Source organism: Bos indicus, chromosome 25, assembly GCF_029378745.1.
Source record: "Bos indicus isolate NIAB-ARS_2022 breed Sahiwal x Tharparkar chromosome 25, NIAB-ARS_B.indTharparkar_mat_pri_1.0, whole genome shotgun sequence".
NCBI classification, from domain to species: Eukaryota; Metazoa; Chordata; class Mammalia; order Artiodactyla; family Bovidae; genus Bos; species Bos indicus.
In genome coordinates, this window is record NC_091784.1 from 42,776,519 (window position 1) to 42,804,445 (window position 27,927).

Genomic DNA, 27,927 nt, shown 5'->3' on the forward strand with positions numbered 1-27,927 from the left:
CAGCCGCCCGATGAGGGAGTGGCTGGGAGAAGAAAGCAGCGCTGCCGGTGGGCAGCTCCTGAGGGTTTTCTTGTAGAAAACAGCAGAAACAGGGTGGGGAGCGTGTGGAATCAGAGTTTTCAGATGTGAGACCTCGTCGTTGACTCTAGAAGAGAGAAGGTCAGCCCATGGGGGAGGGAATTGCTTAGTGCCAGGAGGCCCCTGGAGTCAGAGCCTGTAGAGGCTCAGGTTCTCCACTGTAGAAGGGAGAAGAGAGAGTCCGTGTGGAACTTCTGTAAGCTCAGTGAGCCATCGGGAATCAGCAGAGGAGGGGAGGGTGGGTTGGAGGACTGAGAGCCAGTGAGTTGAGAGGATGAACTGGTCATCTGGGTGCCTGGCCGCAGTCAGGAAGCAGGCTTTGCTGGGCATCCTTGGGGGCGGGTGTTTCGAATGTAACGGGAGACCGATCGGCTTGGTCCTGGGGCGTCTCTGGCCAGGCAGCAGCAGGAACTGGAGTTGGGGTTCACTGGGCAGGGAGCTGAGTGTGTCTAGAGAGGCATGATTGTAATGAGGTAGGAGCGGGCACGAGAGGGGCGAGGGGCCTTAGCACGTGTAGGGACGTGTCGAGGCAGTGGACTGCAGGTCCTGCGAGGCTAGAGGGTCCCTGAGCCCCAGGGCACCCAGAGGTCCTGGCTGGCAAGAGGCGAGGTGGGCTCGCAGGGGGGATGCTCAGTTACAGGCTTTAGGTCACAGGAGCGGGGGAGTGGGTTCAGGGAGCAGAAGCTGGAGGCTGTTCGTCCTAGCGGGGCTTGGCATGGTCCGGGTCAGGTGGGTGGGAGCATGGCCGTGTCCTGGCTGCAGGAGCTGGGGCTCTGGGCGCTGGTTCCTGTGGATCCGTCCCAGGGACCTCCCTGGGTCTGCCGGCTCCCATCAGAGGTGACTTAGATGCGCCAGGCGAGCGGGACGTCGGGGGCTATGAGTGATGCTTACAGATCTTGAAAAGGGTTTTGCCTTGAGGCGGGTTTATTTTTCCAGGCCCCTGGGTCTTCTCTTCGGCGCAGCCGGGCGGCCTCAGCCTGTTGTCACTGCCCTGTCTCGTGGGTGACCACGGCCCACCAGCGCTTCGCCGTCTGCCTCCTGTTGGTCTGACCTGGCTTATCGCCTTCTGTTGGTGGGCTATTTGCTTGTTTCACTAAACACTTTTGAGCTGATATCTTAAAATGTCTTTTTTTTTTTGGCTACTCCGAGTGTCTTGTGGGATTTTTTCTCTGACCAGGGATTGAACCCGGACCCTCAGCAGCGAAAGTGCAGAGTGCTAACCAGTGGGTCACCAGGGAATTCCCCCAAATCTCTTTTCTTTTATTGTAGAAATCGCTGGGAAAAAAAAAGGAAAAATAAGTCTTTTAATTCTATCCCCTAAAGTGCTACTGTCTGAACATATTACCTTCTGTTTTTCTCTTTTGTGCACATCTGTGCACAGTGGTTCTCATGGATGAGGGTCGTGTTGTGCACACTCTGGTTTGTGGCCCGTCCTTCCACTCTGTGTTGTGTGGTGAGCACCCCTCGAGGGAGGAAGCAGCGGATCGCGGGCGAGTTCCGTGGCTGCCAGCATCATCCGGTTCACAGTCTGCCGTTGGACACTTACCGTGTTGTCCGCTTTTTAGTGTTAGAGGTGGTATCACCCTTTATGTCAGGTCATTCTCATCCTTATATATATCTCTGTCCATGATTATTTCATTAGGGTAAGTTCTTTTACGTGGAATTACTGGGCCAAAGCATTTGATTAAATGTTGCCAAAGATGATCAAATTACCTTGAGGATGGCTGTACCAATTTACTCCCCATCCGCAGGGCGTGGTTCATGTCCTTTTCATCATCCTCCAGCTAACACTGAGTAATATAATTTAAAAAATCTTTGTAAAAGACATTTAATCTGTCAGATTAAGTCAGTGATGTGTGCATATGGCCCAGCAACTCGGTGGTCCTGGGCCTTCGCATAAACCGGAGGCGGCTGCTGCTCAGAGGCAAGCGGTGCCGGCTCCCCTTGCTTCTCCTGGATTTTCTGCAGGGCGGGCAGGCTGGGCGCCTTTCTTCTTCTGTGGACTCACTGATTGTCGGCCAGGCCTGTTGATCTCCCCTGAGAGGCGCGCCTCAGCGTCCTCACACACCTGTCCTGCGGGCACAGGGCGACAGGGCTCCACACGCGTGAAGCACCTGGAGCGGGACCCAGCACATGGGGAGCTCTGCGTCAGCGCTGGTTTTAGTGGTGACCACAAGGACGATCAGCTTTAACACCGCCCCCCCGCCCAGACCCTCCCCACCACCAAGTACAGGACATCTTACATTGGTGTTGCTCGTAGAAATTAACCCGAGTCACGGGGAGTTTTGCAGAAAGGCCTGTAAGGAGAGAACACACAATGCAGGGTCCTGGCGCGGTGGCACGGCGCCGCCAGGCCACCCATGAAGGACCTTGGCGTGGTGGCACAGTGCCGCCAGGCCACCCGCGAAGGGTCCTGGCGAGGTGGCACAGCACAGCCAGGCCACCCGTGAAGGGTCTTGGCGCAGTGGCATAGCAACACCAGGCCACCCGTGACAGTTGGTGGACAGAGTCAGGGCCAGGAGGTCCCACCTGGCGGGAGATGCGAGGAGCACCCTTGACGCTGCAGAAATGTTTGCTGGCATGGTGGGGTGGGAGACGGGTTTTCCCCTTCATTTCAGTTCAGTCACTCAGTCGTGTCTGACTCTTTGTGACCCCATGAATCACAGCACGCCAGGCCTCCTTGTCCATCACCAACTCCCGGAGTTCACTCAGACTCACGTCCATCGAATCAGTGATGCCATCCAGCCATCTCATCCTCTGTCGTCCCTTTCTCCTCCTGCCCCCAATCCCTGCCAGCATCAGAGTCTTTTCCAATGAGTCAACTCTTTGCATGAGGTGGCCAGATCACTGGAGTTTCAGCTTCAGCATCATTCCTTCCAAAGAAATCCCAGGTCTGATGTCCTTTAGAATGGACTGATTGGATCTCCTTGCAGTCCAAGGGACTCTCAAGAGTCTTCTCCAACACCACAGTTCAAAAGCATCAATTCTTCGGCGCTCAGCCTTCTTCACAGTCCAACTCTCACATCCATACATGAGCACAGGAAAAACCATAGCCTTGACTAGACGGACCTTTGTTGGTAAAGTAATGTCTCTGCTTTGGAATATGCTATCTAGGTTGGTCATAACTTTCCTTCCAAGGAGTAAGCGTCTTTTAATTTCATGGCTGCAGTCACCGTCTGCAGTGATTTTGGAGCCCAAATAAATAAAGTCTGACGCTGTTTCCCCATCTATTTCCCATGAAGTGGTGGGACCAGATGCCATGATCTTCGTTTTCTGAATGTTGAGCTCTAAGCCATCTTTTTCACTCTCCACTTTCACTGTCATCAAGAGGCTTTTTAGTTCTTCTTCACTTTCTGCCGTAAGATGACTTTCTGTCGTCTGCATATCTGAGGTGATTGACATTTCTCCCGGCAATTTTGATTCCAGCTTGTGCTTCTTCCAGCCCAGCGTTTCTCATGATGTACTCTGCATATAAGTTAAATAAGCAGGGTGACAATATACAGCCTTGACGTACTCCTTTTCCTATTTGGAAGCAGTCTGTTCCATGTCCAGTCTAACTGTTGCTTCCTGACCTGCATATAGGTTTCTCAAGAGGCAGGTCAGGTGGTCTGGTATTCCCATCTGTTGAAGAATTTCCCACAGTTTACTGTGATCCACACAGTCAAAGGCTTTGGCATAGTCAATAAAGCAGAAATAGATGTTTTTCCGGAACTCTCTTGCTTTTTCCATGATCCAGCTAATGTTGGCAATTTGATCTCTGGTTCCTCTGCCTTTTCAAAAACCAGCTTGAACATCTGGAAGTTCACGGTTCACATATTGCTGAAGCCTGGCTTGGAGAATTTTGAGCATTACTTTACTAGCGTGTGAGATGAGTGCAATTGTGCAGTAGTTTGAGCATTCTTTGGCATTGCCTTTCTTTGGGATTGGAATGAAAACTGACCTTCTCCAGTCCCGTGGCCACTGCTGAGTGTTCCAAATTTGCTGGCATATTGAGTGCAGCACTTTCACAGCATCATCTTTCAGGATTTGAAATAGCTCAACTGGAATTCTATCACCTCCACTAGCTTTGTTCGTAGTGATGCTTTCTAAGGCCCACTTGACTTCACATTCTAGGATATCTGGCTCTAGGTGAGTGATCACACCATTGTGATTATCTTGGCTGTGAAGATCTTTTTTGTACAGTTCTTCTGTGTATTCTTGTCACCTCTTCTTAATATCTTCTGCTTCTGTTAGGTCCATACCATTTCTGTCCTTTATTGAGCCCATCTTTGCATGAAACGTTCCGTTGATATCTCTAATTTTCTTAAAGAGATCTCTAGTCTTTCCCATTCTGTTGTTTTCCTGTATTTCTTTGCATTGATTGCTGAGGAAGGCTTTCTTATGTCTTCTTTATTCCCCTACAGATAGCACTGAGGCTTTATGTCTTTTCACTTACAGCAAATAACTTGGGATTAGCAGGTTTTTTAAAGTATATTCCCAGGGTGTGTGACCATTACCACAGGCTGATTTTAGGACATGTTTCTTCTCCGGACGAAGCCTGGTGTCAGTGTTCACCCCCCCTGCGCCCCTCGCCCAGCCCCAAGCCCCCGTCAGTCTCTCTGTCATTTGCTTACTCTGGACACTTCACGTGCACAGAATTACGCCGTCTGGTTTTCCACGACAGGCTTCCTGCCCACGAGCCTTTCACGCTTCGTCCATGGAGCGGGTGTCCGTGCTTCTGTTCTGCTGAATCATAGCTCATCCGCCAGTTAATGGGCCATCTCGGTCGCTTCCCCGTTACGGATACTGTGACTTGGCGCTGTGGACAGCTGTGTTCAGAGTTCACGTGGGTCTGCTCGTTTCTCGGATTACGTCTGTCTGTATGTCGTCCTGGGCCCCGTGACTGTGTGACTTTTGAGGCACCGGCAGGCTGCCCCACAGAGTGGCCACGCCGCGTTCTGTGCACCAGCAGTGGCGCGGGCCGGTCTCGCATCATCGCCGACACTCCCGGGTCGTCTGATGCCGGCCGGCGTCGTGCTTATGAGGGCTGTCTTTGGATTTGGGCTTCCCTAATGAGGACCAGTGCTGAGCTCCTTCATGGCTCCCTGTCCAGTTGTGTCTCTTCTTTGGGGAATTATCTGTTCCAGTCCTTTGTCCATTTTTAAAGTGGGTTGTCAGCCTTTTTTATGGAGTTATGAGTTTTTCATTCATTCTGGATACAAGTCTCTTGTCAGATATGAATTGCAAACATCTTCAGTTCTGTTCGTTGTCTTTTTACTTTCTGGCTGACATCATTTATAGCACAAAATTTTCAATTCTGACACATTCGGTTTATCTTTTTTCTTCTGCTGTGTTTTTGGTGTCACGATGAAGAAACTGTTGCCTAATCCAAGGTTAACTTTGGCGTGTGTGTGTGCTAAGTCACTTTAGTCGTGTCTGATTCTTTTCGACCCCATGGACTGTAGCCCACCAGGCAGGAACACTGGAATGGGTTATCATGCCCTCCTCCCGGGGATCTTCCTGACCTAGTCATCGAACCTGTGTCTCTTACGTCTCCTGCAGCGGCCGGTGGGGTCTTTACCAGTAGTGCCACCCGTGAAGTTTTACTTCTGTGTTTTCTGAGAGTTTTGTAGTTTTAGCTCTACATTTAGGTTTTGATCCATTGTGAGTAATGATTTCTATATGGCGTGAGGTAGGGGTCCCGTTTCATTCTACATGTGGCTGTCCAGAAGTCCCAGTGCCCCTTGTGGAAGAGATTGTTCTTCCCACTGAATCATTGTGGCCCCTTGTTGACCATAAATGTAAGAAAATGTCATTTCCTACAGCAAATATTCCTTGTCTCAAAGGTCTGCATCACCATCTCTTGGGACTATTAAAAGAAACCTTTATATAGTATGGAAAAGACTTTTCTCCCCATTTTTAGCAAGTAGACTTAGTGATTAAGCTTTTTAATGATAGCTCAGAATGAATGCAGATCTAACGTAGCTTACATGGTAACCGGCGTGTAAACATTTGCTAAACTTCTCTTGCTTCTCCAGCAAGGTAATTGGCTGGCAGAGCCCTTTGTCTTTTCAGAACCCTGGGTCAACAGTCTCATTCTTTCGCGGTTTCTTCTTACACTAATGGGAGCTTGCAGCCTCTGGCTTGGGGCACTTTCCTAAGATAAGGGTGAGCGCTGCGCCTGCAGTTTCCGACTGCACGGGGGTGAGATCCTCTTGGTGTGCTGGAGCCATCGTGGGCCCCAGGGGCAGAGGGCCCGCTGCCCTGGCTCCGTGTTCTCTCGCCTGTGGCCTCTGATTGTCTGGCTTGGTTGTGGGTGCAGCTTGGTACCATGGTTCACCTCTCACTTTCCTCTCCAGACGTGGAATCTTAAGGTGCTCTGGCTGTTTTTTAGAGAGAGTGGTTTCTGGGTCCTTTCTGTTACAGTCACCCTTTTCGTAATCGCCACTTTCTGTAGCCCTCCTCGTTTCCTGACCTGTTTGTCTCTCCATGAGAACGTGAGCGCTCAGGAGCGGGTCCTCTGGGCCGCATGGTCCAGTCTGGAGCAGCCCCTGCACCTGGTCGGCACCTGTGTGGGGAGACAGTGACTGGCCAGCAGCGGGGGGCGGCGCCTGCCCGGGGGGCTGCTGGTGACCTGGGCGCGTCCTCCCTGCTGACATCCTGGTGGCATCTGTCCATCCGCGCCACGCTGAGTCTGCAGTGAGACTTATGCCTTGGGCGGGGCAGGGCAGGCAGGTGGCCCCTCGGGTGGCGCCTGGCCCCGGGCCTGGGCATGTTGCAAGTGCCCCCTCTGTCCATGTGGCCCCTCAGAGAGGCCCCTGCTGCCATCTGAGTCTGCTGCCTTTCCTGGCACCTGCTCACCCCACCCGCTGTGCTTTCTTTGCAGCGTTTGTCTCTGTAAAAGCATTGACTCGTTCACTCCAGTGGGCCTGGACTTCACACTCGAAGGGAAGCTTCTCGATCAAGGCTCTTACTTCCCTTGCTCTTTGCTCTGTGTTCAGCCTCCAGCAGCGCCTGGCACAGAACCAGCCCTCGATAAACACTTGTGGAATGAGTGAGTTACGTGTTTGAGCCCCCGTGCGGGAGTCCAAAGTGTATTCTGGTGTCCGAGGGAGGAGGCGATGGTTTGCATCTGTTCCGTGCAGGTAGATGTCCGCAATGAGCGTACCTCTATTACAGAGACACGGTGTACGCGTCGTGTGTGTAAGATGTACGTGTCACGTGCACGTCTATGTAATAACACACACACATGTAAAGATACACATATAAATGAAGCCGGGGGTGAGTTTAGAATGAATAATACAAAATACATTCTTGTAGTTTGTTAGAATAAAAGTTGATTCTAGTGGGACTTGTAGATAGAGTTTTAAAGGACTGGTATTTTTTTTTTAGATGAAGTTTTTCAAGTGTAAAACCTTGATAAAAAGCAAAATAAAACTGAGCTGCAGGGGTCCGGGAAAACCCCTTGCAGCCCAGCCCAGGTATAAAGGGGGAGGTTGGTGTATGCGTCAGGCATTTGCCTGTGAGTCCGTGTGTGGCTTTCCCTGTTGTTTTCTCAAACACGTGATTAGACCGTCCTGGCGTTCTGTCCCACTTGCGTCTGTAGCACTGCTGATGGGCTTCGGTTATTGGGAGGGATTCCCTCTCCTGGTTTCTGCTGAACTACTCATCCCTGCTTGATCAGTGTGTGAGGAGGAGCGTGTGTGTGTGTGTGTGTGTGTGGTGTGTGTGCTTTGCACCAGGTCTGTGTGTGTGTGTGTCTGTGTGTGTGTGTCTCTGTGTGTGTCAGTGTGTGTGGTTTGCACCAGCTTTGTGTGTGTGTGTGTATCTGTGTGTGTGTGTCTGTATGTGTGGTTTGCACCAGCTCTGTGTGTGTGTGTCTGTGTGTGTGTGTATGTGTGTGTCTGCATTTGTGTCTGTGTGTGTGTGGTTTGCACCAGCTCTGTGTGTGTGTGTGTCTGTGTGTGTGTGTGTGTCTGTGTGTGTGTGGTTTGCACCAGCTCTGTGTGTGTGTGTGTGTGTGTGTGTCTGCGTGTGTGTGTGTCTGTGTGTGTGGTTTGCACCTGCTCTGTGTGTATCTGTGTGTCTGTGTGTGTGTCTGTGTGTGTGGTTTGCACCAGCTCTGTGTGTGGGTGTGTATCTGTGTGTGGTTTGCACCAGCTCTGTGTGTGTCTGTGTGTGTGTCTCTGTGTGTGTGTCTGCCTGTGTGTGTGGTTTGCACCAGCTCTGTGTGTGTATGTGTGTCTGTGTGTGTGTCTCTGTGTGTGGTTTGCACCAGCTCTGTGTGTGGGTATCTGTGTGTGTGTATCTGTGTGTGGTTTGCACCAGCTCTGTGTGTGTATGTGTGTCTGTGTGTGTGGTTTGCACCAGCTCTGTGTGTGTGTGTGTCTGTGTGTGTGTGGTTTGCACCAGCTGCCCGAGGCCTCCACCCCAGCACCTTGTAGCCTGCACGGCAGGATGCTCACGGCGTAGCTGCTGCAGCTCAGAGACCGTCCTGTTTCCAGCCCCTGTTGGGCACCACCTGCAGGGGCAGCAGGTGGGGTGGGGGTGGGAGGAGCAGGTCATTTCTGCGTCTGGCCCGGGGTGGGCTGGGCCTTATGGAAGACCTTCTAGACCCCGTCCCTCGGAGGTCCCTGCAGCCGACGCCCCTCAGGTGGGAGGTGCTCCCTGCGCCTGCCCCGCTCCTCCAGGCTCTGGCACCTCCGTGGTCTTCCTCGCTCTCTCAGTGTCTGGTCCCACAAGGAAAGCTGGTTCTGGAGTTCACGGGCGTTCTTCTGTCCGTACGAGGAGCTTGAGGTAGCCCTGCGCTCGAGGAGACAGAGCAGGCCTTCTCAGACCCATGTTGGTCCTTCACAGAGGCCCGTTGGGGCTGCTTCCACCGCCATGGAGGTCACCCTGAGTCGTCCGGCCACCTCCAGCCGCGGGTGACCGAGGCCCGAGGGGCTGCCCGACGGCCACCTCCAGCCGCGGGTGACCGAGGCCCGACGGTCGCCGCCAGCCTGTGGGGCAGCAGCTTCCCCCGGGGGAGTGTGAGCTGACCTTGACAGTAGAAAGCGGGAGTGACGCGAAGGTCATTAATTAGCGAATAGACCAGTGTTCGCAAGTTTTGGAAAATTGGCATCCTGCCACTAAAAAGGATATTTCTTTTCCTATTTTGGGGGGTGGGGGCGGCACTGCATGGCTTGAGGGCTCTTAGTTTGCCGACCAGGGATCAAACCTGTGCCCCAGAGCGGAAGCATGCATGGCGTCTCAGCCACCGCACACCAGGGCTGTCCCTTCGTTTACTCTTAGAAGCCTGCGTTCATGTTGTGACGGGAGCTGTGTTACATAAACACTCAGAAAGACTGGACACACTGTAAGCTGTCCACAGGCGATGGAGAGGGGGTTGGCTTTGTAAAAATGACGGCGTATTTCCCATACTTCCTGAACTAGCTCCGTATTTCTTTTATAACACCCTGTTCTTTCTGTTAATGAGAATTTTTATTTCCTGTGTCTTTACAGTTTGTCTGTTGCAAGATGGCAAAACAGAAGAGAAAAGAGAGCGAAGTGGCAGAGAAGAAGAGCAAAAAACTGAAGAAGGTGTCGGCTGTAGAGATGCCAGCGGCATGCGAGGCCCTGCCGGGCACCGGGACTGCCCCTGCCGAGGTAGGTGAGGTGGGCACGCTGGCCTCGCCTGTCTCCGGACCTGGGAGGGCACTTGGTGGTCACGTGGCTGGTGTCGGGGTGGACAGTCCCCGGCAGACATGCACAGTGCAGACGCAGCCATGGGATAGGTCAGAGCCGCAGGAAACCGCAGGTTAGAGCCACAGAGCTGCCCTTTTCAGCCTCTAGACCTTGGGGTGCTGGGGGTGCCGGTGTGATGGGGTTCCAGTGGCCCGGTGGGGTACCGGGTGGTGAGGCTGCATGCAGCTGGGCCTTGAGGCCCTCGCACGGGGAGGGGCCCTGGCCTGGGGGGTCTGTGTTTGTTTAGAGGTTACATCTAAACGTGTTCTGAATCCGGTCAGGAACGTGTCTCGTCTAAAGCTGCTGCCGCCGCCACCAGGCTCTGGGTGTAACTTTTCTCTGTGCCGAGCTGACTCTGACCCAGTGTGTTGTTGATCAGACGGCATCAGTTGTCACAGGTCCTGAGGAGTCATTCGACAGCAAGTGACAGTTGATGGACACACCTCTCTCTCGCCCGCGTGGCAGGTGAACGTGCCTACCGGGGCGGGCCTGAGCAGCCTCCGGCCCTTGGGTCACCCGCGAGAGCGCCCAGGGACCACAAGGAGGGCAGCGTCGTCGGCGCCGCCCCACGACGTGTCGGGTGGTTTGGGGCCGTGGTCAGACCTCCCTGTGAGGATCTGCTCTTAATCAGCCACTTGAGTGGGGCTAGTCTGGTCTTTCTGGGAGAACGCGATGGAAGCCCAACCTGGCGGGTGGGGGGCTTGCTGTGCTTGCTCACTCTGGGGAGCTGTGTCTCCAGCTCTGTCTCTGTTTCGAGCCTGGGCCGTGTGCAAGGCTGGAAGTCTGGGCGCGCAGCTGGCCTGCGTGTGCAGTGAGGCCGGCAGCGCCGTGTGGGGCGGGGCTCATGCAGGACTGTCGGGACCCCAGGGCGCTGTCCTCTGGGCAGCTCTGTGTCCTGGGGAGGCACGCCCGCGCCCCCCTCCACGGTGGGTGGGCAGGCGCAGGTGCTGAGGGAGGGACCCCTGGGTCGGGGTCGTCTCAGCTGTCGCTGCCCTGAGTCAAGGTGAAAGTCAGGCCAGCCCTGGGGACCCACCGTCCCGGGTGCCCCTTTCCTGCCTTCTCCTTGGTGCCCACCTGGCCAGGCGCCCCCGTGCCCACAGGCTGTGCTGAGCTGGCGGGCCGCGTCCCCGGCCCTGTGTGTGCTCCTGCCTGGGCTCGCGGCCAGCCGTGTCCCCAGGCCCGTCCTTGTCGTCCTCGCCTTCTCTGCCGCTGGGGCCCAGTTTCGTCAGTGCTTCTTGGTGTCCAGACCCCCGATGGAGACTGGGCTTTTCCAGCTGTTCCAGCTCCCGTTCAGGGTCCGGCCCCGAATCCCTGCAGAAACTCAGGACACGTGGATTTCTCCGGCCTGTTCCAGGATACAGTGCTGCTGTTTCTAGTCTCTGAAATGAGCACCACACTGTCGTGCTTGTGACGTGTGACTGTGTTGAGATTTCCCGCTCTTGGTGTCTCTGCTTGCCAGCTGCTCGTCCCTAGCAGCACCGCGGAGCCGCCCGGGTTTGTGGTGAATATGCATGTGTGGTACATCGCTCAGTCGCGTCCAGCTCTGCGGCCCCGTGGACTGCAGCCCGCCGTGGGATTCTCCAGGCAAGAACACTGGCGTGGGTTGCCGTGCCCTCCTCCAGGGGATCTTCTCACCCAGGGATCAAACCTGCATTTCTTGCACTTCCTGTATTGGCAGACAGGTTCTTTACCGCTAAGTATGGCACAGTTTACAAGTTCTGCCTAAGACCAATAATGATCCTTAAATTCAGGTGATTTTTTAAAAAGTGATCATTTTTTTGTTATTTAAGTGCTTGTTGATTGAAAGATTTGGAAAACAAAAGCAGGGAGAAGCTGGCGTTTCCCTCCCGGCAGCTGAGTGCGGTCCCGTGGGGCCGTGCTCTGCAGCTTCCTCATTGGCCCCGGGGGCGCTGGGGAGGGGGTGTCTCCGGCAGCCCCTCGCCCCGCCCCGCCCGGCTCCGGGCTGGTCTCCAGGGTCATCCTCTGAGGAGACGGATGCTGCTTCCTTGAGACCACATCCTGGTTCTGCTCATCAAAATGCTTCTTCACCCGCTGGGCCTCTGGTTCTCGTGGGAAGCCGGGGAGCCGCCGGGCCCTGCCTTTTTAAAGGAGGGACCCCTCCATCTGCGCGGGGTGGGTGATGGGAGCCTGTGGAAAAGTACTGCCCCGCCCGCCCCTGCTGGGAGCCCGAGGAGCTGCTGTGCTCCCGAAAGTGCCTTCCGGGGACCCACGGGTGCCTGTGCAGTCACTTCCCACAGCATGGCCCCTGAGCTCCCGCCGGGAGGGCTGAGGGTCCCCAGGGGGGTGCCCCGCAGCAGGGCCAGGGGTACCTGGCTCGGGCTGTCCCTGGCGCGTCCCTTTCTCTGTCCCCACTGCCCTGCTGTGTCGGTCCACAGTGCGTGGTGTCTCTGCAGCTGGGCCCGTCCGCTTCTCAGTCCCAGTCGGCACAGGTCACCATATTGACCCAGGGCATAGGGGAGCAGGGCCCATGGCCACGAGTGCCCCCCACCCCTGTGCTAGGTCTGCCGGCCATGTGGCTGGCTGCTTCTGTCGGGTGGGGCCCTGCCCTGCCCTGCCCCGCCCTGCCCTGTCCCAGCCACTTCCTGGTCCTCCTGAAGGGGCTCATGATGTAGATGCTTCGCGGGTCTTTCTGTTTCAAGGGTGGTGCTTGAGTCATGGGTCCTGGGGTTGGTCCATCTGCCCTTCTCATAGCTTCTTAACTCTCCCTGTGAGCTGGGCGGATAGCCCCTTCCAGACGGTGCTCCGGCTTGACAGGCAGGAGGACGTGTCCAGGCAGCATGACATGCGTGGAGGTGAGGGGTCTCCAGGCCACGGCTCCCCCACCCTGGGGAGATACCAGCGCAGACACTGAGCCACATGGCTGGGGCGAGACGCCCCAGGGCAGCTGTCGCCCTGGAGCCAGTACCGGCCTGCCACCAGGGTCGCGGGCACCTAAGCTGAGCTGGCCGCCTCGCGCCACTGTCTCGACAGGCTGCCTGGGGATGGGGTCAGGGGCCCTGTGGGCTGTCAGCCCAGCCCTCTGCTCTTATCTCACTAAGACTAGTTCTTTATGTTTGCAAAGCCTGTTTCCATTGACAGAAGCGCCTTGACCTTGGGTTCTTGGGGCCTGAGGTGCCAGGGCAGAGGTGTGAGGCGTTGCTGGTCTCACAAGGGGGCTGGCCGGAGAGGCTGGGTCCTGGGTACGGTCCCCAGGTGGCTGGGGCGGGGAGAGGCCTCACCGGGGTCCCCGACTGAAGCGGCACTGCGCCCCACCCCCACCCCCGCTCCGGGCAGTGCCGTGTGGGTGGTGTGTTGACCCGCTGGCCCTCTGCCCGCGTGGCCGTCGGGGGTGGGGAGGCCCACCTGTGCTCCGAGCACGGTCCGTGCGCCCCCAAGCCCGGGCCCCCGTGTCCTCACGGGCCCCGCTGACTGGTGATGGGGCAGCGGGCTCCTGTGACCTCCCGTGTGCCTGGGGGGACGGAGGCAAAGCGGGGCCTCTTGGCTCCTTCCTTTTAACCTGGAAGAATCAGACAGGAATTCTGTGGGCATGAAGCCCACATGTGCTTCATAAAACCATCAAGTGAGGCTGTGAACTTCCTGGCCTTGAGAATTTGCTCAGTAAAGTGACTTCATACCAATGGTATTTGCCTCAAGAAACGTCACTGGTCTGGCAGCGGACTTGTGGTGGTTGTCAAGTGCGGGTGAGGGGTTGCCGGTCTGTGTTCTTAGCAGCAGCTCCCTCTCCCACTGTTCTCGTCTCCTGCTCTGTGAGCACAGAGCGCTCGGTGGTCAGCCGCGGGGGGCTGCGAACCGTGGGCTTCCAGAGCTGAGAGGGTTGCGGGCCTCGGATCCTGAGGGCAGAGACCCTGAGGGCGGCCCCTGCCCCGGCCCCCTTGCCCCTGAACTCACCGCACACTGTGTGACCACTTCACACCGAGGTCTCGACACTTGGACTGTGGCCAGTTCGGGGCTGTTCTGGATGTGCTGTGTGCAGGGGCCTCTGTTTCTGTTTTTCCTGGTGGATTCGTAGGACTGGGAGCATCTCCGGAAGCGTGTGTTACGAGTCTGTGCGGCTGCCAGTCGTGGGAGAGTCTCCGAGTGCTGTGTGCTCGCCAGTGCTTGCCATGTCCACCGCGTTTGCAGTCTTGGCCTCTCTTGGGGGTGTGGTTGTGTCTTACTGTGTGTGTAGGCTTTTTTTAAAGCAGCTTTATTGGGGTATTGACAGAGTAGACTGCAGATTTCTTTATTTTTGAATCTTACTGAGGTGTGGTTCATTTACAGTGTATTCAGTTCTGCTTTACAGCGCAGTGGCTGAGTTGGGCGCACACACGTCTCCCCTCTGCCCTCCTTCCCCATCGTGCTTTATCACAGGAAGTGACTGGGGCTCCCGTGCTGCCTGTGCGGCGGGGTCCTGTTGTCTGTCCAGCCCCGTGGGAGCCTGCAGGCCCCAGCCCGGCCGGCCCTCCCGCCAGCCCCTTGGCGCCGCAGGTCTGCTCTCTCTGTCTGTGAGTCTCTCTGTTTCACAGCGAAGTCTGTGTCGTGTTTTAGGCCCACGTGGGAGTGATGCGTGTGGTGCTTGTCTCTCTGACCTCGCTGGATACGGTGATGTCTAGGCCCAGCCGTGTTACTGCCAGTGGGGTCGTTCATTCTTTTATGGCTGAGTGGTATTCCACTGTGGCGCCCGTGGTAAAGAATATGCCTGCCAGTGCAGGTTCTATCCCTGGGTTGGGAAAGTCCCCTGGAGAAGGAAACGGCAGCCCACTCCAGTATTCTTGCCTGGAGAATCCCATGGACAGAGGAGCCTGGCGGGCTGCAGCCCGTGGGGTCGCAGAGCCGGACGCGCCTGAGTGAGGACGCAGTGTCCGTGTGCGTCCGTGCCACGCCGTCTCTGTCCGTTCATCTTCTGGTGGACGTTAAAGTCAGCTCCTTGTCTTGGCTGCTGTGAACAGCGCTGCAGTGGACACTGGGGTGCCTGTATCTTTTCAGATTAGTTTTTTCCAGGCACACGCCCAGGCGTGGACTTGCTGGATCAAACCACAGCTCTGAGTTTAGTGTAAGGACCCTCCACGCTGTTCTCTGTGGGGGCTGCTCCAGGCTACACTCCCGCCGTGTAGGAGGGTTCCCTCTTGTCCACACCCGCTCCAGCATTTGCTGTTCCTGGACTTGTCGACGGCAGCCGTTCTGACCAGTGTGCGCTGGTGCCTCAGCCGTCTGAGGTCGCGTTGGAAGCTGCAGACACTGGGGGCACGAGTGCTCTGTACCCAGTGCCCCTGTTGATAACGGGCTGTGGCGTCACACCCAGGAGTGGCGTCAGTGCCGCCCATGAGCGTGCTCAGACGCCACCAGCTGTGCACGCGCGTGTGCGTGTGTTTCTGCGCAATGTGACCGCAGGTGTCACAACCCAGCCCTGCTGTGACCAGCGGCTCCCAGGGCCACAGGGAAGCTTGTCTGGAGTCCTGGCTTTCACTGGTGCAGTGCTGGGAGCATCCACGAGTGCGTGTTCCTGTCTCGGGGGAAACACCTGGATGTGACCGCCGGTCACGCGGGTCACGCGTGTGCAGCTGTTCAGGCCGCCGCCCCCTCCACGCCCCTGTCGTCCATCGTTGGCGGGGGGCTTGGGCTGGCTTCTCCGCGTCTTCCAGCGTTTGCCGTCTCGCGGTGCTCACGTTGATGAGGACGGCCTGACTTGTCCCAGGAACGGGCGGGCTCTTGCTTTTCCAGGCTTGGAGAGACGAGTGCTGTTGTCTTTATTAACCCTTGGAACTGCCGGGCGCGTGTGTGACGCACCTTCCTGGCCTGCTGGCAGCGCCATCTGCTGCGTCCACGCTAGACGCGGCCCTTGCCCCGCCTGCGGTGTGATTGCGGGCCCTTTTCCAGGACGTCTTCGGGGCTGCGCCCACGGCCCGCGGTCTGTTGGGCTGGCTGTGAGCTGTGGGCCTGCGTCTCTGAATGGGCTCTCTCGGTCTGTTGTTGCCTCTGGGCCTTGGGGTGGAGCTGGAAGCCGCCCAGTGCCCCCAGCCCCGGGCCCTCTGCCCTTCTTCCCAGCCCCACGCCCGCCATCCCCACGTGGTGTCTAAAGCTCGAATTGCCGCCCCGTCAGCAGAGCTGTGTGTGTGAGCTCTGCTTCCTCGCGGTCAACAGAAAATAACTCAGCAAAATGTAATTTAAAAAAGCAGTGTTTATTATTTTTCCTGAGTTATACATGGACAAATGGATAAAACAGAAAAAGGAAATAGGACCATGCCGAAGCAGCCAGGCAGGAGCCGTGCCAGCCCAGGGGGACTGTGGCTGGCACCGGGGTGGGCACGACGCCCTGCGTAGACGCTCTATCTTTTCCGTGTGTGAGGCGCCACGCCAGCCCTGGGCGGTACCACACCTTCCAGGTTTCCTAGTGCGATTAGGTGAGAAGGTCACGCGTGGTTGTTGCAATTTCACTTCCTCTGCTTCCTGCCTTGAGCGGCTCCTGGCTTCTTTCTTGCGAGCTGCCTGGGTGTTTTTACCGGCTCTGTTGCACAGCTCACCGTCTCCGTATAGATTTGAGAAAACATCTCTGCTGAGAGTGCTTTGTCCTAACAGTTCAGATATTTTTCCAGCTAAGTTATTTGTATGGCTTTGAGCCTTAGACAGCTCTGCGGCCAGCTGCCCAGCCTCCCCGACGTGTGCTGGCCCTCTGGTGCCCGGGTCAGTATGGGAAGGGGGTTCTCCTGTGAACACCGGCTGCTCGCTTGCTGTAAGACCTGGAGGACCCCGATCCCCAGCCCCAGCACCGGACCGTGGCCTGTTCTGTCCCCTCCAGCAGCCTGTGTCCAGGACCAGTGTACCTGAGACCCGGCTCCTCACCACTGCTGTTCACTGGGTTCAGCTTCCCGCAGACCAGGGGCTGCCTGGAGGGGCTTCGCGGGGGCGCCTGAGTGAGCAGCTTGGCCTCCGGGCCTGTTCCCTTCTCCCCAGAGCAGCCTCTCTGCCGCCGCCACACCATCTTCCCTGCGGTGGAGGGCGTCCTGGGTCTGGCCACTCCCGCCCAGCCTGTGCATCCGCCGCCTTTCCCACTGACCACACGGCTCCCGACTTTGGTCCGTCCGCGGTCCCAGCCCTGCTCCCTGCAGTGTGAGCAGAACCCAGCCTGAGCCTAAAAGTTTCCAGCCTCCGTCTGCCTGCCCCTCCAGCCGCGGGTGGCCAAGACTGGGCCCAGAGCTGTCCCCTCCCCCAGCTCAGACCTGGGACACAGAGGGGCTCGAGGGACCTGGGGGCTTCTCCTTGGGGGGTCCAGATCACCCGCTGGTGCCCAGAGGCGCCTCAGGGCCTGGCCCCATCCGTCCCTGCAGGCCCACTTCCCCCTCATCACCCCTGCGTCTCAGGACGTGGGGAGCAGAGCCCCTCGTCCCAGGAGGGGCTGCTGTGTCTGCCTTCTGAATAAACAGCATCAGAATCATCAAGGGAAGTTTCAAAGGGCCCAGTTCTGCCCTTCTGCCCCTACGCGTCCCCTCTCGGTCCCTCCAAGGTGTATCTGACAGGCTGTGTATCCTGTCCTTTCTGACATCGCCCTTGATGTAACCTTTAAAGGCAAAGCCCCCCAGCTTTATCGGCCCACTGGGCCTGGCCCGCTCCCATCCCCGTGCGGACGGTGTGGCCGTGAGGCGTGCAGAACGCACACCGGCTACCTTGCCTCAGGAGGGCCCCTCCCTGTGCCACGCTCCTGGAGGCCCCGGCCTGTCCCCCACCCTCAGCCCGGGGCCCACTTTCCTGGGGTCTGCCGTGCCCGGGCTTTGGGAGGGGGCCGCAGTCCCTTCCTGAACTTGGACGTCACCATGACCCCCGGCCATCTGTGAACTGGGGTTTTTAAAGCTTCAGGGGAGCTGTGCTCAAGGGTGCTTGTTTGGGACGTGGTGTGTCACCACGCCTGCCCCCGGTGTGTGCAGAGCAGAACATGGGGGCAGGGGAACACCCCATCCTGTTGTCTCTGCCAAGACCACCTCCACGTCCCCACTCGTGGGAGCCCCTTGGCTTATTGTTCTCGAGAGTTGACGCCACGTTCGTTTCAGGAAGCGAGCTCCATCAGAAGGGTCACTCCTAACTGTACAATGTTACTCAGTGGCCCATCAGATAACGCACTCGAGAAAGTTCTCTAATTTTGGGTCTGAAATGCCAGAATGGACAGATGAGGCCCAATATTTGTTCAGTCTTTCAAAAGTATTTTTGCAGTGGAATGAAAAGAGCTCCCAGGACGGAGCGCTCACAGCTGGGAAAACAGTTGCTGCTTTGAAGACGGTTTTCCCAGGCACAGGGCTCACGTCTCCTGCTGCGAGGGGCAGAGATGGCGTCTGGTGTCCGCAGAGGGCTCCTGGCCAGGGCCAGACCGTCTGAGCTGGGCCGCCCCGGGGAGCACGCCTTGAGGAACTTGGAGGAGCTCGTCCCACAGATGCACACCTGAGGCAGCAGGACGCACCTGCACGTCCCCGAGGCCCCAGCCTCCAGGTGTCAACCCACTGAGCTTTTGCTCAGAAGCCACATGTTAGAAGGCAAGTGGGGTTGAGGTCTTGGCTCCCAGTGACCTCTGCCTCTGCCTTTGAGTCCCAAGCCTTTCCTGGCCCGGCCTGTTCTTCAGGGCTGAGCACGGTGGCCACCAAAGTCGGACACCTCCACCCAGCAGCCCTCCTGGCCTGGAGGCGCAAGGCAGCTGGAGCCAGGCTCCACCTGCTGCAGGGCAGGGGCAGAAGTGCGTGATGGGTGTTCCTAGGTCTGGGGTGTGTGTCTCAGTGCCAGGACCTGGGGCTCAGCACGCAGGACACAGACTAAGGCTAAGGACAGATGTGTGTCAGGGTACAGGCTGACTGCTGTGACACAGAGCCCCCACAATACAGAGCCTGAACTAGAAGCGGGCTCTCATAGCAGAGGGGACGGCTCCGGGATGCCTGCAGTGGCTCCCCCGGCCGCTCAGGCCGGAAGGCTGTCCCTTTTGGCATCTTGACCTGGTTCTCCCTCCCCAACCCCGGCCCCCGGCTGCTGCTTTTTTTTTTTTAAGATTTTTTTGGATGGGGACCACTTTATTTTTCGGAGAAGGCAATGGCACCCCACTCCAGCACTCTTGCCTGGAAAATCCCATGGACGGAGGAGCCTGGTAGGCTGCAGTCCATGGGGTCACTAAGAGTCGGGCACGACTGAGCGACTTTACTTTCACTTTTCACTTTCATGCATTGGAGAAGGAAATGGCAACCCACTCCAGTGTTCTTGCCTGGAGAATCCCAGGGACGGGGGAGCCTGGTGGGCTGCTGTCTATGGGGTCGCGCAGAGTCAGACACGACTGAAGCGACTTAGCAGCACTTTATTTTTAAGTCTTTATTGAATTTGTTATGATGGTGCTTCTGCTTCTGTTTTTTTGGCCACGAGGCATGCAGGGTGATAGTTCCCCAACCAGGGATCGAACCTGACCCTCCAGCCCCCATCAGGAGCACAGAGTCTTAACCACTGGGCGGCCAGGGAAGTCTCCTCCCGCTTCCCACCACTGCTTTTGGAAAACTATTCATGGGCGTTTCCCAGCCAGACCCTGGGTTGGCGAGGACCCTGGCGGATCCCGCTCTGTCACTCTCCTCCGCTCCCTCAGGCTTCTGGGGACATTGGTCTGGAAGGCCTGTTCTTCCCGATGTTCCCTGTTTTTGAGGGGCCGATTTTTGCAGGTATTGCTCCAGGCAGAGGTTGTCAGGCTGTCCGGCAGGGTGGCGGCCTCCTGGGCAACCTCACTGACTTCCTCAGCTGTGTGTGTGGGCGCTCGACCCTCCTGCTGACTCCGCGGATAAGTGGGTTCAGCGGGTGGCGGGGCGGGGGTGAAACCTGTGAGTGGAGACAGTGGCCGCTGTGGTCTTCCTCCTCTCTGGGTGGTTTGCACTGTGGAGTCAGCAGAGAAAACTGTCCCGTCAGCTGCAGAGGGAGTGTTCTGAGCAGGGCTGAACCTCCTGTCTGGTTGGCTGTGGGAGCTGATCGTGCCCTCCATGAGAGAGCCCGAGGCTCCTGGGGCGGGGGGCCTGTGGGGGCCCACATGCCTCCCGGGTGGCAGCGCGACCAGTCCCTGGGCTGACGGGGACGGCGCCCTTGTGGTGACTGGACTCTCCAGGACTCCCTTGCAGCTGATCTCGTGATAAGTTTTAGAGTGACTTCACCCACTGACGAGGCTTGGAGTCGCAGTCAGGGTTCTCTCCTCTTTTGTTCTGTGTTTCTTTAGCCTGTAAAACCCTTGCTCCTGGATGAGATCCCCGCCCTCTGGACAATGGCAAAATCCAGACCCACTCAGAGCCGCTGGCTCTCTGACGGCACCGAATTGGGTGTTTCAGGTGAGGCTGCGGTGGGGCCCATAGGCGAGGGGACCCCCCAGGACGGAAGGGCCTTTCCTGGGCTCTCCAGCCGCGTGGAGCTGTGTCGGCCTCGGCGCTGGTGTTGAGGTGCTGGGGCGGGTCCTGCTCTGATGGCTGGTGCCCCTGCTTCCTTGAGACACTCCCCTCCCCCGTCTTCTGGCCCCACAGCCCTTCCCTGCGGGCTTGCTGGTGGGTGCAGGCCTTAGAACGTGCCACAGGGCACGGTGGGCTCAGGGACTCACATGCCCTTGACCCGGAGGCTGGTGGGCACTCAGTGGGGAGCAGGGCTGGGCCACCGACTCTGCCTTCCTCCTGCCCTCCACTGTCCTTGATGTGGTGTTCAGAGGCCTTAGAGACCTGAGCGGAGGCGCTTCTGTGCAGCTGCCCTGCTGTCTCAGGTGCCCACACTGCGCACACACATGCACTCCACACCCATCAGGTGCCCACACCCAGCACATACACTCCACACCACACGCCCCGTGCTCAGCCCCAGTGTGCACAGCACAGCACACACCCCGTGCTCACCCCCAGCACGCACAGCACACGCCCCGTGCTCACCCCCAGCATGCACACCACACCACACACCCTGTGCTCACACCCCGTGTGCACATACCACACGCCCTGTGTTCACACCAAGCGCGCACACACCACACGCCCTGTGCTCATACCAAGCACGCACTCCACACCACACGCCCCGTGCTCACCCCCAGCATGCACACCACACCACATGCCCTGTGCTCACCCCCAGTACGCATACCACACACCCTGTGCTCACACCCAGCGTGCATACCACAGCACACGCCCCGTGCTCACCCCCAGCATGCACACCACACCACATGCCCCATGCTCACCCCCAACACGCACACCACACCACACACCCCGTGTTCACACCCAGTGTGCACACCACAGCACACACCCCATGCTCACACCCAGCACGCACACACCATATGCCCCGTGCTCACCCCCAGCACGCACACACCACACACCCCGTGCTCACACCCAGCATGACATCACACCACACCCTCTCTGCTCACCCCCAGTAGGCACAGCACACCACACGCCCCATGCTCACACCCAGCATGACATCACACTACATGCCCTATCCTCACCCCCAGTATGCATACCACACACCCCGTGCTCACACCCAGCGTGTACACCACAGCACACACCCTGTGCTCACCCCCAGAATGCACATCACACCACACCCCCGTGCTCACCCCCAGTGTGCATAGCACACCACACGCCCCGTGCTCACCCCCAGCACGCACACACCCCACACCCCGTGCTCATACCAAGCATGCACTCCACACCACACGCCCCGTGCTCACCCCCAGCATGCACATCACACCACACATCCCGTGCTCACCCCCAGCATGCACACCACACCACATGCCCTGTGCTCACCCCCAGTACGCATACCACACACCCTGTGCTCACACCCAGCGTGCATACTACAGCACACGGCCCGTGCTCACCCCCAGCATGCACACCACACCACACACCCGTGCTCACACCCAGCACGCACATCACACCACACCCCGTGCTCACACCCAGTATGCACAGCACACCACACGCCCCAAGCTCATTGCCACCACAGATGCTGGGCCAAAGTCCAGCCCCAGTTCCCACCCCCGTGGCTGCTCCGCGCCCGCCCTTCCTTCCCCGCCATGTCTGCTTCTGCTGCAGCAGCTCTGCCTTGGGAATCAGCGCTTCATTAATGTGCTCGATTCCTAATGGTTGAGGATCATCTCAGGGTTTCTCCCCCACACCCATGGGGAAAGGGCCAGCCAGGGGGTGCTTTAGGTCCCCCGCTTTCCCTCCGATGGGGTGGGTGCACAGCCCGGCTTCTACTGACATGAGTACTGCCCTCCTGCCACAGGGGCGCGGGCCTGGGTTGGTTAGGGAGCCCAGGCCTCTGGGAGGTCACACTGGGTGCTGAGCCGGCCTTTGTGCCAGCTGCTCCCCGCTGCTGGGCTCCTTTCCGCCTGGGAGAGCAGTGGTGCCAGGAAACAGCAAAGCCATCGAACGCCTTGATTTTATCTTGTGCCTCTCCTTGCCAGAATGGTTAGATCAGCCTCCGCTGTCAGACAAACGCTCTGAGAGGGCGGGTATGAGCACCAGGCTCTTGGGTGAAAAGGGGCTCGAGAGCACCAGTCCGGGAAGAGCCCTTTGGCTAAGTCGGAGTCTCTGCCTGTACCTGCCCGTCAGACTGTCCAGGCTGCCTGTGCACCTCCTGGGTTTGCTGGAGGGGCCGGGACAGGCCTGGTTCTCTAACACGCTGTCTCCCCGCCCCCGCCCACCCCCCCAGCTGGGACCAGAGCAGGTAAGCACCCCACGCCGGGGCTCCTCCTGCACCGGGGACTCGCCAGGGTTGGGGGCTCGATACGAGCGCTCAGCTCCTCAGATGGGCGTTCACAGGGGAAGCGAGCCTCAGTGAGGCGCCTGGTGAATGCAGGTACTTGCTTGGAACAAAGACACTTTTTGGAGGTTTGCACCCGTGAAGAACTGTTAGAATTAAAACGGGCTCATCTCCTGTCACCTCAACGTTGTCCAGCATTCCCGTGAAGGCCCCTCCGAGAAGCTTATCCTGGTGCCCGGAGTGTGCAGCGTACGAGGGGTGCCCTCCACATGCTGGGGGCATCCAGGGCTCAGACAGCGTCGTCTGGCAGGGGGCTGGCCCCCTGACACAGGGTGTTTCTCTTGTGAGGAAGGGGTGGCTCTGCGGCTGAGTCTGAGTGCCCCCTCCCCCGCAGGGAACCCGTTAGATGGAGAATTCAGAGGCGTTGGCGACAGTTTTATTGACAAAAGGCTGAGCTTTCAGGTTTTCTTTCTTGTACTTTAGCAAACAGGGTCTGTCTCCGTCACCACTGTCACCTCCGTGTCTCAGAGGCAGGCTCTTCACATGCCTGCCGCGCCCCACCCTTCAGGAGGTGCGGAGATGCTGTGCACAGAGTGCCCCCAGGTGTGGAGGGAGGCGCGGGGCCGTGGTGCACACCCGCGGTGGAGCGCGCCCCACGCCTCCAGCTCACCTCAGCCCTGAGTTCCGTCCCAAGATGGCGGGTTTACGGCACGTCCGCCTGGAAACAGGGCTGCCTCATCCCAGCGCCCTTCTTTCTGCTCTCCTTAGGGGCTTCAGAACCGTCTGCCCTGGGCCCAGCGTGTGCCAGAGGCAGGGGGCGGCTCTGTGGGAGCGGCCGGCGGACAATGCCCCAGGGCCGCGTGGGGCACGCCGTCCACCCCTGCGGCCCCTACACGGTGCTGCTGAGCTTCACCTCGGCCTGCTCCGTGCTGTCCGGGACCACGGCCTTCAGGGCCGCGTGGCAGAGGCGGTTCAAGGCCGACAGGCCGGTTTTCTGCTCTAGGTAGAGCCGCAGCTTGTCGCGGAAGGTCTCCCCGAGGAAGCTGTAGATGAGCGGGTTGAGGCAGCTGTTGGAGAAGGCGGCCAGGTTGACCACGTGGCCGGCCAGCGGGTGGGCGTGGCGGGGGGAGCGCTGGCAGGGCGCGGCCCCTGGCGGCACGCGCCGGAGCAGGTGCACGCTGATGAAGACGTTCTCGGGCAGCCAGCACACGAAGAAGACCAGCACCACGGCCAGGATCATGCGCAGTGCCTTCTGCCTCCGCGGGCGCAGGCCGCGGTGCCGCTGCGCGCTCACCAGCACGCGCACGATGAGCGAGTAGCAGAGGCCGATGACAGCGAAGGGCAGCAGGAAGCCCAGCGTGACCTCCAGCCACTGCACCTCCCGCACGTCCGCGAAGCAGAAGCACGCGTCCTCGCTGTGCTGCAGGTGGACGGCCGTGAAGGGCACCAGCGTGGCGGACACGGAGGCCATCCAGATGAGGCCGCAGCTTAGCCGCGCGCGCGGCTTGGTGCGGAACGGGCCGCAGCGCACGGCCTTGGCCAGGGCCAGGTAGCGGTCGAAGCTCATCCAGGTGAGGAAGAAGACGCTGCTGTACATGTTGACCTGCAGGAAGAGAGACATGAATGTGCAGAGCGCGGCGATGTCATAGTACTGCTCGTCCAGGTTGAACACCTCGATGAGTGAGTCCGCCACCAGGATGAGGTCTGCGGCCGCCAGGTTGATGAAGTACAGGTCAGGGATGGTCATCTTCTCCCGGAAGCGGATGTTCACCACCAGGATGAGCAGGTTGCCCACGAAGCCGATGGGGAAGAGGAAGATGGTGTACAGGCAGGAGAGGAAGAGCCCGATGGCGTACTGCTGCCTCTCCGAGAGCGCCGCCGAGCCGTTGGCCAGCGCTCGCGGCAGCTGCAGCCCCGCGGCCGTGCTGTTGTAGGCGCCCGGCAGCAGCTCCATGTCCAGCCGGGGCCCCCAGAGGTGGCTGGCCTCTCAGGATGAGCTATGCGTCTCCCAGAAGCCCGTGCTGAGCAGGAAATGCATCTTGAGAAAGAGGTGGCGCTCCTGGAAGTGAGCTAGGCAACCGTGAGGCCAGAGTGGGTCCCCGGGCACCTGTGCAGCCAGAGGCTGTGGTCCGTGTCCGCGCCAAGCCCACGCCCTCACTCTGGGGCACCTGGGAAGCGAGAGCAGAGGGTCAGCGGGCACCAGGGCGCGCCGGCACGGGAGAGCACACGCGCTTGCGGGCTGGGTGTGTCCCCTTGGCCTGGAAGGTGGCTGGCCCTGAGCTAGAGCAGGGGAGTCACACGCAGAAAACACTCGGGTTCTCCCGAGGCTCCAGGGCCCTGGGCCTGAGGCCCGCCAGAGACGGCTCGGGAGGGAGCGGGGCGGGGTGTCAGGGTTGGTGGGGAGCCTTAGGAGGATGAGAGGGGAAAGGTGACTCTCTGGAAGAGAGTGGACCCAGCACACGCCAAAGGTGCAGCCGGGTTTGCTCTTACAGTTGCACAGGTGGAAGGAATCCAGTGGTTCTGGCCAATCCTGAGTTCGGGTGCTGAACACGAAGTTGTTTTCATAACATGAAATGAAAAAAAAAGGTCATTGTTTCAGGACCTAAAATTTAAAATTTGTCTTACTGTTTTGTCAGTTATTGTAAAACCAAAGGTATCTCCTTACTGCTCCTTGCAGCCTAGAAACACTGAGACCTGGAGGCTGGGAGAGAAACCCTCCCGGACCTCTGCTTCTGCCAGTCCTGCCCTGGTGGCCGCCAGCGCCCAGCTGGACACGGGCTCTGCTCATGTACTCCCTGAGCCTCTGGGCAGGGCCTGGGGTACCGGGGCATCCCGGGCTGGGGGGGGCGGCCAGGCAGCAGGGTGGGAGGGAGGAGCCCTAGCAACCCGGCCTGGAGAGTTTCCGCCTCACCTGCGAGATGGTTGGGAATCGTTTCCAAAGTGTTGCCAAAGCAACAGACACTTCCTGAGCGAGCGCTTGAAAACACCATTAAAAACAAGGAAAGGAAAGAGAAATCAGGACCCCGGAGTCAGTTATTTTAAAGAGACTCAGTAACCTCTGCTTCTGGGGTTGATAAACTGGATCTTACTGGTGGTTCTGTGTTCTCTATTCCTCTTTGGTCGGTAATCCCAATTTGAACCAGATAAACGCCATTGTTCTCGGATCCCATCTGTAGTGTTTAAAGCCCTTGTTTTTAAATTTCTTTGTCCAAGCTGCTTAGACTATTTGCTTTGTCCTTTTAATGTGGGAATTTGGGAAGTTTGGGGCTGATCTCCAGAAGTTGAAGGCGAGCAGAGCCCGTGGGGCGAGCCCGTGGGGCACGCCCGGCCTCCCCCCAGTGCCCTCTGCTCTCTTCTTTCCCGAGTGAGCGCTCTTCCACCCTTGGCTGTTGCTCCTGTTTCTGCGCTAGTCTTGAGAAAAGACCGGCGTGAGTCTTAACTGCTGACACACTTTCCTCATGAAAGCTGGCCATGAATTTACAGATAGAAAGGTGAGTGTTAAACAGTGGGGCCTTGTCTTGTTTCAGATTGCCACCGCTTGTCCAGATCTAGAAAAATTAGCCATGTTCTTATGAGATCTGTTGTGCTAAGTGGCTCAGTCATGTCTGACTCTTTGCGACCCCGTGGACTGTAGCCCGCCAGACTCCTCTGTTCATGGGATTTTCCAGGCAAGAACGATGGAGTGGGTTGCCATTTCCTTTTCCAGGGAGATCTATTAGCTATGTGTCTACATATTAAATTAACCTCAGGCTGGTGGGCAACCTCACTGAAGGAGAAAGGAAAGTGCCGGCCGTCAGAGGACAAAAACCGTTCACCATCCCCGCTGTCCTGTGATACAAAAGAACCTTCCCGCTGAACCTCCGTATTGAAGTCCCAGGGTGGGTGCCCGGATTGTCCACATCGGCCCGGCCGCTGTTCACCACCCCAGGCGAGCGCGCCCAACCCAGCCGCCTGGCCCCTGTCCACCCCGGCGCCTGGGACCCCCTTACCTGTGCCGCCTCTGGCCACCCGACGTGCGTTGCTCTGAGCAGGCCTGCCCCGTCCCTGGGAGTGGGGCTCAGCCGGCCTCCCGAGGGCTCCCTGCGGGGGAGCAGCAGTGACTCTGGACTTGGGGTGGGGTCAGGGCCTTGGCGGGGCTCCAGCGGGGGGCGGGGAGGGGCAGGAAGCCGCAGCGCCCGGCCCTCGGCCGCCCGCCGCCTCCGCCGCCTCCGGCCAGGCTTGCCCCTGGCGGCCACAGGCTTTATAGGCGGCCGCGGCCTCCCGCAAGTCCGCCTGTAACCCCTTTGGTGCCGGTCTTTTCCTTGCCCTGCGGCACTGAGCTGGGTCCCACCAGCCGTGTGCCTGGAAGTTTGCAGTTGACTGGCTTTTCTTCACCTGCTGATACAAACTTTCTTTTTAACTTTGAAGGGACTGTAAGTGGGTCTTGTTTATCTTTCAGAGAATAACTATTATTCTTTGTCGAAGTTTACATAGTGTTGCTTGTTTTAGCAAGAGACTGCCTTTAAGACTAACCACTAAATTTCCTAAGTTTAGAGAATAGTGTGTGAATTATGCATAGAGAATTTAACCTACGAATCTCTCAAGATATTTGTAGACAGAAATGCAAACCCAGCGAGCAGTGAGGAGGCAGGTGAGTTCCAGGCTGGGTAGCATTTCCTACTGGAGAGGAGCCAGCTCAGCTTCCCCGCTACCGCCCACCACCCCCCCCCCGGCCCCGCCTCCTCCGAAGCCCCTGGAGGGCTGGTCCTGCAGCTGCTGCGTAAGACCCCTCTTCCTGACCCGTCCCAGTGCCGACCGAGCACGCGCTCCACCTGCTGGCGGCTGGGAGAGGCTGGCAGAGCCGCCCCAGCGTCTGGGTGCGCAGCTCTGGGCCAAGGATCTGCGGGCGGGCGTGAGTTCCGTGGTTTTCATCAACACTGCATTCTAACCCATCTCATGTCTTCCTCTTGGTGTCTTTTTTTTTTTTTTTTTTTTAAATTTTGGGATTTTTTTTGAAGCTGTATGACTGAAGTCTGAGTGGTCTTTGGATGACGGACAAATGAGGCAGACTGCTGCAGTGTGAGCCTGGGGGCGGCGCGCGTGCCTCCCCCAATCGGAGGGCTGCTGAGGAGCGGGAGGATGGATGCGGGCGGGCTCCCAGCCCCGCGCTGCGCGCTGCATCCTGTGAGTGAGCTCCAAGGCATTAGAGTGATGCTGACTTGACATCCTTCAGGTGTATGTTTTAGGACAGGTTCCCATTTCAGCAGCTTCCCAGGTGGCGCTAATGTTGAAGAACCCGCCTGCCAATACAGTGGATATGGGTTCGATTCCTGGGTCGGGAAGATCCCCTGGAGGAGGGCATGGTGACCCACTCCAGTGTTCTTGCCTGGAGAATCTCATGGACAGAGGAGCCTGGCGGGCTACAGTCCACGGGGTCACAAAGAATTGGACATGACTGAAGCA

General features: G+C 58.2%; 2 protein-coding genes across 9 annotated transcripts in view; one reads left to right on the forward strand and one right to left on the reverse strand.

The window, feature by feature from the left end:
- Positions 1–27,927, forward strand: part of CHLSN (cholesin) — a 68,761-nt gene that overhangs the window by 3,077 nt on the left and 37,757 nt on the right. For 5 of the 6 annotated variants that reach the window (XM_070780343.1, XM_019987374.2, XM_019987375.2 and 2 more), the window contains exon 2: positions 9,559–9,702. In XM_070780343.1, the coding sequence (XP_070636444.1) occupies positions 9,559–9,702 (144 nt within the window). Of the gene's footprint in view, positions 1–9,558; positions 9,703–19,996; positions 20,106–27,927 lie in introns of those variants that run through there. The other variant, XM_070780346.1, reaches the window with a different exon arrangement.
- Positions 22,906–26,705, reverse strand: GPER1 (G protein-coupled estrogen receptor 1). Of its 3 annotated transcripts, XM_070780337.1 has the most exons (4): positions 26,475–26,705; positions 25,397–25,461; positions 24,976–25,028; positions 22,906–24,653 (listed from the first exon to the last, which is right to left on the reverse strand). In XM_070780337.1, the coding sequence occupies exon 4, from the start codon at positions 24,437–24,439 to the stop codon at positions 23,375–23,377; it is 1,065 nt and encodes a 354-aa protein (XP_070636438.1). In that variant the 5' UTR covers positions 24,440–24,653; positions 24,976–25,028; positions 25,397–25,461; positions 26,475–26,705; the 3' UTR covers positions 22,906–23,374. The 3 variants fall into 3 exon arrangements, with proteins under 3 accessions (XP_070636438.1, XP_070636440.1, XP_070636439.1); XM_070780339.1 differs by lacking the exon at positions 25,397–25,461; XM_070780338.1 differs by having other exon boundaries at positions 22,906–25,028.

Coding starts and splice junctions, on each gene's coding strand:
- GPER1 (XM_070780339.1), bottom strand. CDS start 24,439: ATGGAGCTGCTGCCGGGCGCCTACAACAGCACGGCCGCGGGGCTGCAG.